General features: G+C 40.9%; 1 protein-coding gene across 1 annotated transcript in view; it reads left to right on the forward strand.

Annotated features, from left to right (window-relative positions):
* zap70 (zeta chain of T cell receptor associated protein kinase 70) overlaps nucleotides 1–17,693 on the forward strand; it is a 98,527-nt gene that overhangs the window by 33,678 nt on the left and 47,156 nt on the right. The window contains exon 2 of the mRNA XM_072593584.1: nucleotides 6,459–6,917. Within this exon, the coding sequence (XP_072449685.1) occupies nucleotides 6,516–6,917 (402 nt within the window). The 5' untranslated portion in view covers nucleotides 6,459–6,515. The remainder of the gene's footprint in view (nucleotides 1–6,458; nucleotides 6,918–17,693) is intronic.

The following is a 17,693-nucleotide window of genomic DNA, read 5'->3' on the forward strand; positions in this document are numbered from 1 at the left end:
CTGAAGACAGAGCTGTGGGTGGTAAAAGAGTGAACGGATATATGGAGATGGGACCCTGGCCGAGAGAATGGTGGTTAGGTAAACAAAGGGATGGATGATAGTATGTCAGGATAAAGGAACGTTCATAATCGAGATTATTTGTAGGTGCAAAAGTGTTGACTGTTCTGAAAGCAGTCCATGTTGTGACAGGGCCTGTGGGGTGGCGGTGGGGATAGGACATAGAAGAAGGTGTCCAGGCTCTAAAATTATTAAACTTAATATTAAGTCTTGAAGGCTGCAGGGTGCCCAAGAGGAAAGTGAGATGCTGTTCTCCCAACTTGCACTGACCCTCAATGGAGTACTGCAGCAGGGCTGATGCAGAAATGTTGGCCAGGGAACAGGGTGGTGTGTTAAAGTGAGAAACAGGGTAATTTTTGCCGACAGAACATAAGTGTCCTGCAAAGTGGAGACCTAGTCTGTGTTTTGTCACCCCAATTTAGACAGACCATTTCGTGAGCAACAAATACAATAGACTAGATGGAGTGAAGTGCAGGTAAATTGCTGGTCACCTGGAAAGTGTGCTGGGGCCTTGGATAGTTAGGAGGGAGGAGGCAAATGGGTAAATGGTGACTGCATAGAAAAGTGCCGTGAGGCTGCAGGGAGACTTTGGAAGTGGAAGAGCATGGACCAGGGTGCCCTGAAGGGAATGGTCCCTGTAGAATGCTGTCAAGGAAGGGAAGGGAAATATGTGTCTGGTGGTGGCATCCCTGATATCAGTCCTAAATCTATCACCCCTCAATTTAAGGTTATGTCCCCTCCCGTTAGCCTTCATCATCCAAGGAAAACTACTCTCACTGTCTACCGTATCTAACCTTCTGATTATCTTATACGTTTCAATTAATTCACCTATCAGTCTTCTTCTCTTCAATGAAAACAGCCGCAGTTCCCTCAGTCTTTCCTTGTAAGACCTTCCTTCCATACCAGACAACATCCTAGTAAATCTCTGAACCTTTTCCAAAGCTTCCACTTCCTTCATATAATGCAATGACCAGAACTGTACGCAGTACTCCAGGTGCAGCCTTACCAGTGTCTTGTACAGCTGAAACATGACCTCATGGCTCTGAAGTTTAATCCCCCTACAATTAATACCAACACACTATACGCCTTCTTAACACCCTCTCAACCTGGGTGGCAACTTTCAGGGATTTATATACCTGGACACCGAGATCTCTCTGTTCATCTACATTGCCAAGAATTTTACTATTAGCCCAGTACTCTGCATTCCTGTTACTTCTTCCTAAGTCAATTATCTCACACATTACCGCATTAAACTCCATTTGCCACTTCTCAGCCCAGCTCTGCATCTTATCGATGTCCCTCTGTAACCCACGACATCCTTTGGCACTATCCATAACTCTGCCTACCTGAGTGTCATCTGCAAATTTACTAATCCATCCTTCTACGCCCACATCCAGATCATTTATAAAAATGACAAACATCAGTGTCCCCAAAACAGATCCTTGCGGCACACCACTGGCAACTAAGCTCCAGGATGTACATTTCCCATCAACCACCACACTCTGTCTTCTTTCAGTTAGCTAAGTTCTGATCCAAACCGCTAAATCACATTAAATCCCAAAACTCTGTATTTTGTGCAATAGTCTACCGTGTGGAACCTTATTAAATGCCTTACTGAAATCCAAATACACCACATCAACCACTTATCCTTCATCCACCTGTTTTGTCACCTTCTTGAAGGTTAATAAGGTAACTGAGGCATGACGTACCGTTCACAAAACCGTGTTGACTATCCCCAATCAAATTATTCCTTTCCAGATGATTATAAATCCTATCTCTTATAACCTTTTCCAACACTTTACCCATAACCGAAGTAAGGCTCACTGGCCTATAATTACCAGGTTGTCCCAACTCCCCTTCATGAACAAGGGAACATTTGCTATCCTCCAGTCTTCTGGCACTAATCCTGTCGACAATGATGACATAAAGATCAAAACCAAAGGCTCTGCATCTCCTCCTTGGCTTCCCAGAGAATCTGAGGATAAATCCAATCTGGCCCAGGGGTCTTATCTATTTTCAGATATTCCAAAATTGCTAACACCTCCTCTTTGTCAACTGCAATCCCATTTAATCCAGTAGCCTGTATCTCTGTATTCTCACTAACATTGCCCTTTTCCAATGTGAATACTGATGAACAGTATTCATTAAGCGCTTCCCCTATGTCCTCGGATTCCACACACTACTTCCTACTACTATCTTTGATTGGCCATAATCTTACTCTAGTCATTCTTTTGTTCCTGATATACCGATAGAAGGCCTTAGGGTTTTCATGATCCTATCTGCCAACAACTTCTCATGTCCACTCCTGGCTCGTCCTCGCCCTCCCTTTAGATCTTTTTTGGCTAATGTATAACTCTCAAGCCTCCTAACTGCACCTTCATGCCTCATCCTCACATAGGACTTCATAATCCTCTTGATAAGAGCTTCCACTTTTTTAGTAAACCATGGCTCCCTCTCTCGTCAACTGCCTCCCTGCCTGATCGGCATACACTTATCAAAGACCCACAGTACCTGTTCCTTGAATAAGCTCCACATTTCAAGTGTGTCCATCACCTGCAGTTTCTTTCCCCACTCTATCCATCCTAAATCTTGCCTAATTGGACCATAATTGCCTTTCCCCCAGTTATACCTCTTTCCCTGCATTATATACCTATCCCTGTCCATTGCTATTATAAGCATAACTGAATTGTGCTCACTATCGCCAAAGTGCTCACCTACCTCCAAATCTAACACCTGGCAGGGTTCATTCACCAGTACCAAATCCAATATGGCATTGCTCTTGTTAGCCTGCCTACATACTGTATCAGAAAACCCTCCAGCACACATTGAACAAAAACTGACCCATCTAAACTACTTGAAATGTAGTATTCCCAGTCAATACTGGGAAATTTAAAGTCCCCCATAACAATTACCCTGTTATTCTCGCTCTTATCGAGAATCATCTTTGCTATCCTTTTCTCTACAGCCCTGGAGAATTTGGAGGCCTGTAGAAAACTCCCAACAGAGTGACCACTCCTTTCCTGTTTCTAACCTCAGTGGATGAGTCCATAAATGTTATCTCAACTGCTGTAATACTATACTTGATTAACAATGCCACCCCCCCTCCTTTTTTACCATCTTCTCTGTTCTTACTGAAACATCTAAGTCCTGGAATCTGCAACAACCATTCCTGTCCCTCCTTTAGTTTTAGTAGACAGTCACACCTAAATTAATGCATATCAGGCATAGTATATTTGATTCTAATTTGTCTGTCTGCGGCAAAGGATTTTGGAGCAGGAGTAGACCATTCAATGCCCTGAGTCTGCACTGCTACTCAAATAGGACATAACTTTTTTTTACCTCAACTCCTTTATCCTTGGATATCTCTAAATATGCTGATGTAATAAAAGTCTATCATGACTGGTGTTAAAAATTTTCAAGAGTCCACAGCACTTCAGAGAAATTAGTTCCAATATTCCACTACCCTTTTTGTGAAAAAAAAGCTTCTGTTTTTACTGCAAAATAGTTTAGCTGTAATTTTAAAATTCTGTTCTCCTCTTCCAGATCTCCCATCAGAGGAAATAGTTCCGCTTTATTAATTGTGTAAAATCCTTTAATCATTTTTAACACCTTGGTTAAATCATGCTTTCACGTTTCTAAATTTAAGAGATAACAAAGCAACATCAAATGAACTGTACTCATAATTTAAAGTTCTGAGTCCTTCTATGATATTGGTGAATTAATGTAAATCAAAGACATTTATCTTTTCTGGGATTTGTTGCTTGAAACTTGGTGCATATCATCTTTCAGATAAGACCTGATCAAGTCACTGTCATGAACTGAAAACTTTTCTGACCTTTGAGTTCAAGGTTATTGAGATAAAGGCTGATGTTTTCATCAATTATTTTGATTACCTGTGTCTGATCACCAGCGTTTAGTGATTTGTGTATATAGACACCTAAATTCCTCTGCTCCTTTCACAGCTCCTAATTTCATATAACTGAAGACAAAATATAATTGGTTATTCTCAAATCCAAAGTGGTTGAGGTCACACTTCTTCACATTGAACTTTAGCTCTCAGAGTTCATTGAGTCTATGTTCTTTTGATCCAATCGACACAATTTACTATTCCTTTTAACTTATTATTATCAGCAAATAAGCACATAATCACTCCCTATTTCTTTGTCTAAGCTTCTCAGTATCTAAGTATTCCCGCACTGTCTGAGGTTACTGTGAAGGACTCTCCTTCTTAATGTTTCCTCTCACCTCAGTTGTGGTGACTTTCAGTTTAATGAGAGAGCAGCCCTATGTTCTGGTAGGATCATGGCAACTTTAACTTTTCATTTAAGTCATTGCTGAGGTTCCAGTACAGACCTCTCAGGAAACCAATTGTCACATTCTAACTATCAAAGATCAGTTCTTTTCTTGGTTTCCTGCTAACACGTGGTAATGTTATCCCCAATTGTAAGCACTTTCACATGTGCTGATAAGCTCTAATGAAGAACCTTCTGATTTGGAAATACGTTAATTAAAAAGTATGTTTGTCCCAATGAAGATTGCATGATTGCTGGAAGTCACCACTTTGTGCAGCTATCAGGATACTGTTACTCATGGCGACATCAAATCGACCTACTACGCTAGTTCGTACATTCTCTACATCTTAAAAAGATCAATTAATGGAATTATTTATTCTTGTGAATACCAGGAACAGCAAGAAAGAATCTAATAAATAATCTTCCAAAGGTAAAGGTGTTTCATTTCTTTGCATATATATCCTTGACACTAATTGTGAGACACATTAATGGTAATCATTGACAAATCATCTCAATCCTCCAAACTGAAAGTGTGGATATAAACATTTACTACAATTTTGAGAAGAAATATAAGGTACAGAAAATAACTATGTCCAGAAATCATCCATGATAGAAACAGTGAAGAGAAAACAACACTTGTAAAAGGGGAGGAGCAATAGAAATAAAAACAGAAAATGCTGAACACATTTAACAGGTCAGGCGTCTTCTGTGGAGAGAGAAAAACAGAGAAACATTTCAGTTTTGATGAAAGATCAATGAAAGCTGCCTGACCTGCTAAACATCTTCAGCATTTTCTGTTTTTTTTTCAGATTTCCAGCAGCTGCAATATTCTGCTTTTTGATTAAAGAACAGAGGTTGTAATGACTGTTCATATTAGTAATGTGTATTTTGGAAAAAGTCAGGATGACATTTTCCTTTGTCCTTCCGACCTTGGTTGGTACAGAGCTAGATTATTTAGAGATAACCATCATCAAAACAGAAGTGATTACTTTTGGATGTAGGTTTGCTCGCTGAGCTGGAAGATTCACTTCCAGACATTTCATTACCCTACAAGGTAACAATGCTGAAAATGCCTGCTTTCTATTGATGAGCACAACAGACCGAAATGCCAACTAAACAAATGTACATTTCTGAAGGAAAATACTAAACAAGGCCCAGCTAGTTCCCTGAAGAAATTGCCAAAATCAGAAATTCATGACTCACTTGGTCAGGGTTGTATGACCTAAATAGAGATTATTCATCATCTCAACTGAATTCATCAGAGGTAGACGAAGACTTAAAATAATGTACTTCTCTCTGAACAAAAACAAATAAATTTAAGCAAGTTCTTTATAAAACTGAAGTGGCATAATTGGTTCAAACACAATTTAATTCACTTTCTGGATATCACAACATATCGATACACTCTTCATACGAAAATGTTTAATCTCAGTAATCTGTCCATTATTTGTCAAGTCTACCCAAAAACTGAGCCGACACAATAATTATCTTGGGTTCCCTCCCTTGATTATCACTTCATGACCCTAGCAGTGTGAGTACAAGCTTGGATGTGATGAGCCCCTTGTCAAACAGCCCACAGAGCTCTCAATGTTTAAACTCATTGATGTAAAATGGCTGGTTACTTGTATCAAGGACCCAATGGTTGTCAGATTTCAACACAAGTTTTTAATAGATTTGAAATGAAGGATCTGAAAGAGCAAAGCACATGGATAATGTCAAAAAATTGAAACTTGCAAGGAAGCCACCGTTTACTCAGCATAACGATCGCCCCAGAGTGATGGCCTGAACCACAGTAATTTAGGCAATCTTGTAAGGTGAAGCTTACTTCAGCAACTGACTGGCTAATATTAGTCAAGAAAGGATTCAGGCAGAGGGTGAGGTTGAAAAGAGGAAATGATCTCTTTATTATATTAAAATGATGGCAGTCAATGGCCACTTCCAAAGGTTTTCAAATCTACTTTTGCTTTTTAATTACCTCAAAATGGTTCTCATTCTTGCATTGTTTAAAATGTTATTCGATATTCAGATGTCGAAAGCTATCTAAAACAAATCTAACTTGCGTTCTGCTGAACTTTTCCTTTGCATACCAATCCTATTATTTTGTTTCAGGTACAAGAGGTCCAGAGACAGAGAAGTGTTGAACTAAAGCAAGAAAACCTCGTGACCATGCGTGATGTTGCTTGCAACCTGCCATTTTTTTATGGCAGCATATCCCGTTCTGAAGCTGATGAATACCTAAAGATGGGAGGGATGTCTAATGGTCTCTTCCTGTTGCGCCTATGCCTGCGAAATCTTGGAGGTTATGTTTTATCAGTTGTCTATGAAATGAAGGTCTACCATTACTCAATTGAACGTCAGCTAAATGGAACTTATGCCATTGCTGGTGGTAAATCTCACTGTGGCCCTGAAGAGCTCTGTGCATATTACTCTCGAGATGCGGATGGACTTTGCTGTGTACTTCTGAAACCCTGCCTTCGACCAACTGGTGTTGAGCCTAAGCCTGGAGTTTTTGACAGCATTAGAGAACACATGCTACGAGAGTATGCTCGCCAGACTTGGAATCTTGAGGTAATTATTTTAGTAAAATTTACAGATTCTATTCGGCTTAAACTGTTCTCACTTTCAGGCTATGACTTGGATTAAGAATGACCAATGGAAAGAATGTGTAATGCAATAAATAAATTAAATGCGTAGAAAGTAAACACAAGAAATGAAAGCCAGAACCTGAAAATCCACAAATTATGCAAAATGATAATCAGATTCTGGCTGTAAGCTAACGTTAAGACTGACCCGGAAGCTAGTCAGGAGAACATCCACAACATTGATCAAATTTCAAAGTGCCTGATACAAAAGGTGAGAAGTTGGTGCAGTGGTTCAACCCTCGTGTGTTCATGTAACAAACTAACTGTCAGAGCGTGAGAACATAAGAATGAGGAGCAGGAGTAGGCTGTCTTGCCTCTTGCGCCTTCTCCATCATTCAATAAGATCATGGCTGATCTTTTCGTGGCCTCAGCTCCACTTACCCGCCCATTCACTGTGACCCTTAATTCCTTTACTGTTCAAAAAAATTATCTCTCTTAGCTTTAAAACCAATTACTGAAGTAGCGTCAACTACTTCCCTGGGTAGGGAATTCCAGAGATTCACAACCCTCTGGTGAAGAGGTTCCTTCTCAATTCAGTCCTAAATCTGCTCCCCCTAATTTTGAGGCTATGCCCTCTTGTCCTAGTTTTATCTGCCAGTGGAAACATCTTCCCAGCATCTATCTTATCTATTCCCTTCATAATTTTATATGTTTTTATAAGATCACCCCTCATTTTTCTTAAATCCAATGAATATAATCCCAGCCTACTCAGTCTCTCCTCACTTCCGGAATCAATCTAATGAACCTCCTCTGCACCCCCTCTCATGCCAGTACATCACTTCTCAAGTAAGGAGACCAAAACTGCAAGTAGTACTCCAGGTCTGACCTCACCAGAATCCTATATAGCTGCAACATAACGTCTCTGCTTTTAAACTCAAACCCTTTAGCAATTCCATTTGTCACCCCAATTACCTGTTGTACCTGCAGACCAACCTTCTGCGATTCATACACAAAGACACTCAGGTCCCTCTGCATAATAGCATGCTGCAAATTTTTGCCATTCAAATAATAGTCCTTTTTACTGTTAATTCAACCAAAATAGATGACTTCACATTCATTAACATTGTATTTCATCTGCCAGACCTTTGCCCACTCACTTAAAGTATCTATGTTCCTCTGCAAAGTTTCACAGTCCTCTGCACACTTTGCTCTGTCACTTATCTAAGCATTATGTGCAAACCTTGACACACTACACGTGGTCCCCAGCTCCAAATCATCCATGTAAATTGTGAATAATATTGTTCCTGAGGCACACCACTAGTTACTGAGTGTTAGCCAGAATAACACTAATTTAGCCCCATTCTTTGCTCCCTGTTAGTCAACCAATCTGCTATCCCTGCTAATACTTTACCTGTAACACCATGCAACTTCATCTTATGCAGCAGCCTCTTGTGCAGCACCTTGTTGAAGGCCTTTTGGAAATCTCGATGTACCACATCTACTAGGTGCCTGTTGTCCACCTCACTCATAATGTCTTCAGAGAATTCCAAAAGATCAGTTAAGCATGACCTGCCCTTCATGAACCCACACTGCATCTGCCCAATGAGCCAATTTCTAGCTATATGCCTTGCTATTTCTTCCTTGATAATACACTCAAGCATCTTCCCCACTATAGAAGTTGAGCTAACTGGTCTATAATTTCCCCATCTTTTGTCTGCTGCCCTTTTTAAACAATGGCATCACATTTGCTGTTTTCCAATCTGCTAGAACTGCCCCAGAGTCCAGTGAATATTGAAAAATTACCACAAGTCCATTTGCTATTTCTCCCGCCATCTCTTTTAGGATCCTGGGTTGCAATCCATCTGAGCCCAGAAACTTGACTATCCTTAGCTCCATTAGCTTGCCAACTCTTCCGTAGTGATGATTGTTTCCAGGTCCTCACCTACCTTCATCTCTTTATTAATTACTGACATGTTATTAGTGTCCTCCATTGTGAAGACTTACACAAACTACCTATTCAATGTCTTGGCTATTTCATCATATCCCATGACCAAATGCCCCTCCTCATGCTCTAAAGAATCAACGTTTACTTTAGCCATGTTTTTTTGTTTCATATATTTACAGAAACGTTTGCTATCTGTCTTTATATTCTGTACTAATGTTTTCTCATGTTTTATCTTATTTCTCTTTTGTGGCCTTCTGTTGACCTTTAAAGCTTTTCCAGTCTTCTAGATTCCTGCTGATCTTGGCCACTTTGTATGCCTTCTCTTCCAATTTAATTGTCTCTCTTATTTCCTGAGACACCCATGGCAGATTACCCCTTTTCTTAATTTTCTTCCTTTTCACTGGAATATACTTTTGATGAGCACTTTGAAAAATTGATTTGAAAGCCCTCCACTGTTTGTCAACTGTCCCACCATAAAATATTTGTTTCCAGTCTAGCTTAGCCAAGTCCTCCCTCATCCTATTGTAGTTTTCTTGTTTACGCACAGGACCCTATTATTGGATTTTATCTTCACACTCTCCTTCTGTATTCTGAATTCAACCATATTGCTATCGCTCCTTCCAAGAGGAACCCTAACAATGAGGTCATTACTTATTCCGGTCTCATTCCACAGGACCAGATCTAGGATAGCTAGCTCTGTCCCTCGTTGGTTCCATTTCATACTGTTCAAGAAAACTATTGCAGATACACTCAACGAACTCCTCCTCAAGGCTACTTTAAGTGAGCAGGTTTGACCAATTGACATGTAGATTAAAATCCCCCATGTTAATTGCCATACCATATTTAAAGGCATTAGTTATTTCTTTGTTTATTGTCCACCCCGATGTTATATTATTATTTGGTGACCAATAGACTATGCCTATCAGTGACATTTCTTCTTAGAATTTCTAATTTCCACCCAAACGGATTCAACCTAATGCTCTATCCAACTTGTATCATCTCTCAGCAACCCACCCCCCAATGTCATCCTTGAATATCAGAGCAACACCACCTCCCTTACCTTCCTGTCTGTCCTTCTGAAGAGTCTGATACCACTGGATATTTAACTCCAGTCATGACCTCCTGTAACCATGTCTCCGTAATGGCTACTAAAGCATATTTGTTCGTGATGATTTGTGCCATGAACTGATCGACCTGTTACGAATGCTACGAGCATTCAGGTAAAGTGCCCTTATGCTAGCTTTCATACCCTCATGATTTCCAACATCTCTATTAATATCTTCTGAGTTATCTTTCCTTTTTACTTCTTTCACAGTCTGCCTTGTAGTTAAACCTCCTGCACACATGCTAACCTACTACTTACCTTTTTATTTACTATCATACTTCCCGTAGTTTTCTCCTTCCCTTCCCCCTGACTCACTAGTTTAAAGTCCTAGTGGCCATCTTATTTATCCTTTTCTTTATAGCACTGGTTCCAGATTGCTCAAGTGGAGACCATCCCATCAGTACAGATCCCTCCTGTTGCAAAACTGATGCCAATGCCCTACACCACTCCCTAAGCCACGTGTTTAATTCCCTAATTTTCTTATCCCTAAACCACTTCACATATGGCTCAGGTTGTAATCCAGCGATTATAACCCTTGAGGACCTGCTCCTTAATTTCATTCCTCGCCTAAGTTGTTAGTTCAACGTGGACCACAACATCTGTATCCTCCCCCTCCTGCTCCAATATTCTTTCAAGCCGGTCAGAGATGTCCTGTACCCTGGCACCAGGCAGGCAACACGCCATGCAGTGCTCCCGATCTGGCTTGCAAAGGATACTATCTATCCCCCTAATTAGAGAATTCCCTATAATTACCACTTGTCTTTTTACTCCCCATTCTTGAATGGCTTCCTGCACCATGGTGCCGTGGTGAGGTAGTTCATCCTCCCCACAGCCCTTTCCTCACCCACACAGGGAGCAAGTGTCTCATACCTGTTGGACAAGATCAAGAGCTGAGACTCATCCATTCCTGAACCCAGGATACCTCTACTTGCCTCACTTGCAAACACACCCTGCTGTCCCTGATGACTGACTGAAGCAAACACAGAGGTGTACAATTTGAAATGTCAAAAATAGGATTTTAAAGTAAATGGTAGCTCAGTTTTAAGACCCAATTTTAATAGTGTGTTAAGCGTGTAAGTGCACCAAGGAAGGAGGTGAAGCAAGAACTAAATTATCCAGCTGCACAGAGGGATTATTCATTTATGGGATGTGTGCATCACAGCTGGGCCAGTATTTACTACCCATCCCTATATGTTCTTGGGAAATGGTGGTGACTGCCTTCTTAAGCCATTGTGGTCCATATCCCATCTGATTCTTACCTGGAGGCATTGACGTGAGACCAGTCAACAGATAGGAACAAGAAATGGCTTGGCTGAGACACAAAGAGGTGGTCACTAGCTGTCATACAAGTGGATTGAGAAGGTAAAAGGTTGGGGTTCACATTTCCTTTAAGTTTAAAGAGAAGGGGATGTTGTAAATCGTGGCCATGGGTGTAGGAAGACGAGAGCATAGGAGAATCCAATGTTTCCTCATGGTGCTTGGGGGAGTATACCTGTTGCTCAAGGCTAAGAAGGAAACCATAGATTAAAAAAAAAATTATCACCCCAATCCTCCACAAGATTTGCTGCTGAGTGGTGCAAGTTTCCTGGTGAGATCAATATTTCAGCATGTGTTTTGTATATCACTAGGTGTCTTGTCTCCAGGGACAAAAGCTCATTTGCCAAAACTTACCTGTAAAAATGGTGAATAGTGCACAGTTTAAATAGACATAGTGCAAAATAATGCTCCAATTTTAAAGCCCTGCATGTCCCCTTCCTCCCTGATATTTGTTAAAAGTAGACCATTAGCAATTATTGTACACTATGAACATTTATTAGTCATACTTCTTAATCATTAAGCTTTAGATGTTCTATTCGTAATCATTTTCATTTTCTTAGTCTGTGGGCAGAACAATGTGAAATACCACCCGTGTCTCTTTTCACAGTTTAATGTTTATTTGTAATTGCGATGCTCAGTGTTGCATATTGCTAAATGTTCATGCATTACTGCAACAACTGCAAACATGTACCGGGTCCGACTGGTATTGTACCTGGAAAGGTCTTTCACATCAGGATGAAGAAGGAAGACAACTCTTGATCAGAGAGGGGAGGAGAGTCTGAGAGTCTTTTCAACTCTCATTGCAATTTTAATGCAACTGTCGCATTCTAATTGAAACTGGTAGGTTTACAAGATTTGTTGCAAAGAGGGAAAGAAGCAGTATGCTACTATGAAGTAAAAATGAAAGACTTTCATTTGTATAGCAACCTTTCATGACCACTGGAAATTTCAAAGTTCTTTACCGCCAATCAGGTACCTTCAGCAAATGCCCACAAACAGCAGTATGTTAATGATCATAAAAGTTGTTTCTTACAATATTGAATAAAGCATAAATACTGACTTTGTTGGGGACAATTTCCCTGCTCACCTTTGATATAGTGCATGGAATTATTTACATTCACCCAGGAAAACAATTAGACCACATTTTAATGTCACATCCAAAAGACAATAGTTCTAATAGTGCAGTGCTGCACTGTGATTTCACCTGGTGTTTTGAGCACAAGGCCTAGGAGCAGTACTTGAGCCACGAACCCTTTGATTCTGAGGTAAAATTATGACCAACAGAGCCAACTGACACACAGCACTAAACAAGGATTTAAATAATACTGAAGATGTACCTCCAGCCAAGTTGTTCCAGTCCATTTACAACACTGCCATGTACCTGGCAATGTGGAAAATTGCCCAAGTACATCCTGTACACAAAATGCAGGACAAATCCAATCTACCCAATATACCATCCCATCAGTCTACCCTTGATTATCAGTGAAGTGATGAAAGGTGTCATTAACAGTGCTATCATGCAACACCTATTCAGCAATAACCTGCTCAGGGACACCCAGTTTGGGTTCTGTCAGGGCCACTGAGCTCCTGACTTCATTATAACCTTGGTTCAATTGTAGACAAAAGAGCAAAATTTCAGAGGTGAGCTGAGAGTGACAGTCCTTGACGTTAAGGCCACATTTGATCGAGTGTGGCACCAAGGAACCCTAGCAAAACTGGAATCTATAGGAATCAAGGGGGCAAACTCACTGCTGGTTGGAGTCATACCTGACACATAAGAAGATGGTTGTGATTGTTGGAGGTTGATCAGCTCAGCTCCAGGTTATCACTGCTAGAGCTTGTCAGGGTGGTGTCCTAGGCCTAACCATCTTCAGTTGCTTCATCAATGACCTTCCCTCCATCATTAGGTTAGAAATGGGATGCTCACTCTTGATTGCACAATGCTCAGCATCATTTTCAACTCCTCAGATACTGAAGACTATCTGATATCTAGATGCAGCAAGATGTGGGACAATATCCAGGCTTGGGCTAAAAAATGGCAAGCAACATTTGTGCCACACAAATGCCAGGCAATGACCACTGGCAATAAGAAACAATTTAACCACTGTCCTTTGACATGCAATGGTGTTACCATTACTGAATCCTCCACTAACAACATCCTGATCAGAAACTGAACTGGACTAGTCATATAAATACACTGGATACAAGAGCAGGAGTAGTGCAGCGAGTAACTCACCTCCTGTTTACCCAAAGCTTGTTCACCATCTTCAAGATATATGTGAGGAGTATCTTGGAATACTCTCCACTTCCTTGGATGGATACTCAAGAAGTATCTAGGACACCAAATGATTGGCAGCGTATCCACAAACATTCAGTCCCTCCACTAATGACATTCAGTAGCAGCAGTGTGTATATCTACAAAATGCACTGCAGAAACTCCTCAAGAATCCTTACATTCAAAACACACAACCACTTCCACCTAGAAGGACAATGGAAACAGATACGTGGATACACCACCACCTGCAAGTGCCACTCCAAGTTCTCACTTAAACATATATTGCTGTTGCTTCACTGTCATGGGGTCAAAATCCTGAAGTTCCTTGCCAAAGGATTTGTGGGTCAAACGACAACACATGGACTCCAGTGATTCAATTTTCCAGCAATTAAGATTCTTACGTGGCCAATTATCAGCCACATATGGGCTTCACCCAACCATAGCCTGAGGTTCTGAGGAAGGGTCACCAGACCTGAAATATTAACTCTGATTTGTCTCCATAGGTTGCTGCCAGACCTGATGAGCTTTTTCCAGCAAGTTCCATTTTTGTTTCTGATTTCCAACACCTGCAGCTCTTTTGGTTTTTGATTACTTGTCTTCCTGGTGGGTAAGAAAGGTGGCTGGTTTGCCGAGTGCCTGCCTGGTTCAGGGAAACCTACATTTGTGCCAGTCTGGGGCAAATCAGGGACAGGAAAGAGGGGCAGGGCAGTGGCTTTCAATAGCAACGCTCCCCACCCTTTTCTCTGACCCCCGATTCCCTGTCCCTGAAACTCCAACTGCATGAGAATGAAAGAAAAGGCTGTACTTTCTTGCTGTCGGACTTTTGAAGGTAAAGCCTCTGATGAAACAGGATTTCATCACAAAGAGCTGTGATTCATGGTTGTGGATATGTTCGCCAAATTGGGAAGTTGATTTGCAGAAGTTTCATCCCCTGTCAGTGTGAAATCTTCAATGCTTTGGAGCCTCCTGGAAAGCGCTGCTGTATTGTGACTTCTGGAATTTATCTTGTTCCATTTCTGCTGCTTCCGGTTACCGGTTGCGGTTGTTCGTTTTAGTGGCCGGTGTATTGGATCCAGGTCTATGTGCTTGTTGATAGAGTCCATGGATGAGTGCCATGCTTCTAGGAATTGTTTGACTGTCCTCTGTTTAGCTTGTCCTATGATTGTTGCGTTGCCTCAGTCGAATTTGTGGTCCCTATCATCTATGTATATGGCTACGAGGGACAGCTGGTCGTGGCATTTACTGGTTAGTTGGTGCTTGTGGATGCAGATTTCTAGTTGTCTGCCTGTTTGTCCTAAATATTGGTTTATGCAGTCTTTGCATGGAATCTTGTAAATTACGTTAGTTTTGCACACGATGGATATCGGGTCTTTTGTCCTGGTAAGTTGTTATCTGAGCATGGCTGTCAGTTAATGGGCTGTCATGAATCCCACTGGTCAGAGAACTCTGGCTGTCGGATCTGAGACTCTTTTATACAAGATAGCATGGCTAGTGAGTTAGGTCATGGCATGTCCTTGTCACGTTGTTTGTCTGTTAGGCATCTGAGAATGAAGTTGCAGAGATATCTGTTCTTGGTGAAGATTCTGTAGAGGTGTTCTTCTTTTTCCCTTTGTAGTTTGGGAGTACTGCAATGTGTTGTAGCCATTTTGAACAGGGTCCTAATGCAGCTTCTCTTGTGTGTATTGGGTGGTTGCTGTTGTATTTTTAGCTGCGTTTGCTGGGAAGCTCTGTTAACTCTGAACAAACTGATTGGAACTCAATACGGTGGGGTTTTTCAATGGTGGAGGGCAGTGAGTCAGTTGTCAGCAAATATGCCCATGCCCACACTAAGACTATAAATCAGAGAACATCTCTTAAGCATCTTTAGATGTTGGTAATAATGAACAAGCCTTTACTGGAGCAAGCCAGCATCATCTTCTGAATCATTCACACCATCAGCTACCAGGCTTATTTTTCTCTTCATAAGAACATTCCTTGATGTTGAATTGTTTACACATTGCTGTAATATAATGAATTTAATTCAATTCGCTCATTTTAATAAGCCAGTCATTATTCATAAGAACATAAGAATGAGGAACAGGAGTAGGTCGTCTGGCCCTTCAAGCCTGCTCCGCCATTCAATAAGATCATGGCTGACCTTTTCATGGACTCAGCTCCACTTAACTGTCCTCTCACCATAACCCCTAATTCTTTTACTGTTCAAAACAAAATCTACCTTAGCTTTAAAAACATTTCCTGAGGAAACCTCAACTACTTCACTGGGCAGGGAATTCCATAGATTCACGACCCTCTGGGTGAAGAAGTTCCTTCTCAATTCAGTCCTAATTCTTGTCCGAGTTTCACCTGCCATTGGAAACATCCTCTCTACTTCTATCTTATCTATTCCATTCATAATTTTATATGTTTCTATAAGGTACCACCTCATTCTTCTAAATTCCAGTGAATATAATCCCAGTCTACTCATTCTCTCCTCAACTCCAGAATCAATCTAATGAACCTCCTCTGTGCCCCCTCTAGTGCCAGTATATTCTTTCTCAAGTAAGGAGATCAAAACTGTATGCAGTACTCCAAGTGTGGCCTCACCAGCACCCTATACAGCTGCAACATTACCTCTCTGCTTTTAACTCAATCCCTTTAGTAATGAAGGACAAAATTCCATTTGCCTTCTTAATTACCTGCTACACCTACAGACCAACCTTCTGTGACTCATGCTCAAGATCACCCAGTATCTGTACAGCAATATGCTGCAATTTTTTTCCATGCAAATAATAGCCTTTTTTACTATTAGTCCTATCAAAATGGATGGCTTCATAGTTATTAACATTGTATTCCACCTGCCAGACTTTTGTCCACTCACTTAAACTATCTATGTCCCTTCGAAAAATTTCACAGTCCTCTGCACACTTTGCTCTGCCACTCATCTTAGCATCAATTGTAAACTTTGACACAGTACACATGGTCCCCAACTCCAAATCATCTATGTCAATTGTGAATAATTTCAGTCCCAACACTGATCCCTGAGGCACACAATTAGTCACTGATCACCAACCAAAAAAGCACTCATTTATCCCCACTCTTTGCTTCCTGTTAGTTATCCAATCCTCTATTCATACCAATACATTGCCCATAACACCTTGCATCTTTATTTTAAGCAGCAGCCTTTTGTGCAGCACTTTGTTGAATACCTTTTGGAAATCTAGATACACCACATCTACTGTGTCTCTATTGTTTACCATGCTCATAATGTCTTCATGCAAGTCCAGTAGATTAGTTAAGTATGACCTGCCCTTCATAAACACATGCTGCGTCTGCCCAATGGGAGAATATCTATCTAGATGCCTCAATATTTCTTAATTGATAATAGACTCAAGTATTTTCCCCACTGTAGATTTTAAGCTAACGAGTCCATAATTCCCTATCTATTGTCTACCTCCTTTTTAAAACAATGACATCACATTTGCTGTTTTCCAATCTGCAGGAAATGCCCCTGAGTCCAGTGACCACTGGAAGATTACCACAAGTCCATTTGCTATTTCTCCTACCATCTCTTTTATTACCCTGGGATACATTCCATCAGGGCCAGGAGAGTTATCTATCCTTAGCTCCATTAGCTTACCCAACACTACCTCTTTTGTGAAAATGATTGTTTCCAGGTCCTCACCTACTTTCGTCTCTTTGTTAATTACTAGCAAGTTATTTGTGTTCTCCACTGTGAAGACTTACACAAAATACCTTCTCAATGCCTTGGCCATTTCATCATCTCCCATAACTAAATGCCCCTTCTCATCCTTTGATGGACCAATGTTTACTTTATCTACCATTTTTCATTTTATATATTTCTGGAAACTTTTGCTATCTATCTTTATATTCTGATCTAGATTAGATTAGATTACTTACAGTGTGGAAACAGGCCCTTCGGCCCAACAAGTCCACACCGCCCCGCCAAAGCGCAACCCACCCATACCCCTACATTTACTCCTTACCTAACACTACGGGCAATTTAGCATGGCCAATTCACCTGACCTGCACATCTTTGGAGTGTGGGAGGAAACTGGAGCACCCGGAGGAAACCCACGCGGACACAGGGAGAACGTGCAAACTCCACACAGTCAGTCACCTG

The sequence above is a fragment of the Chiloscyllium punctatum genome, chromosome 24 (assembly GCF_047496795.1).
Source record: "Chiloscyllium punctatum isolate Juve2018m chromosome 24, sChiPun1.3, whole genome shotgun sequence".
Classification (NCBI taxonomy): domain Eukaryota; kingdom Metazoa; phylum Chordata; class Chondrichthyes; order Orectolobiformes; family Hemiscylliidae; genus Chiloscyllium; species Chiloscyllium punctatum.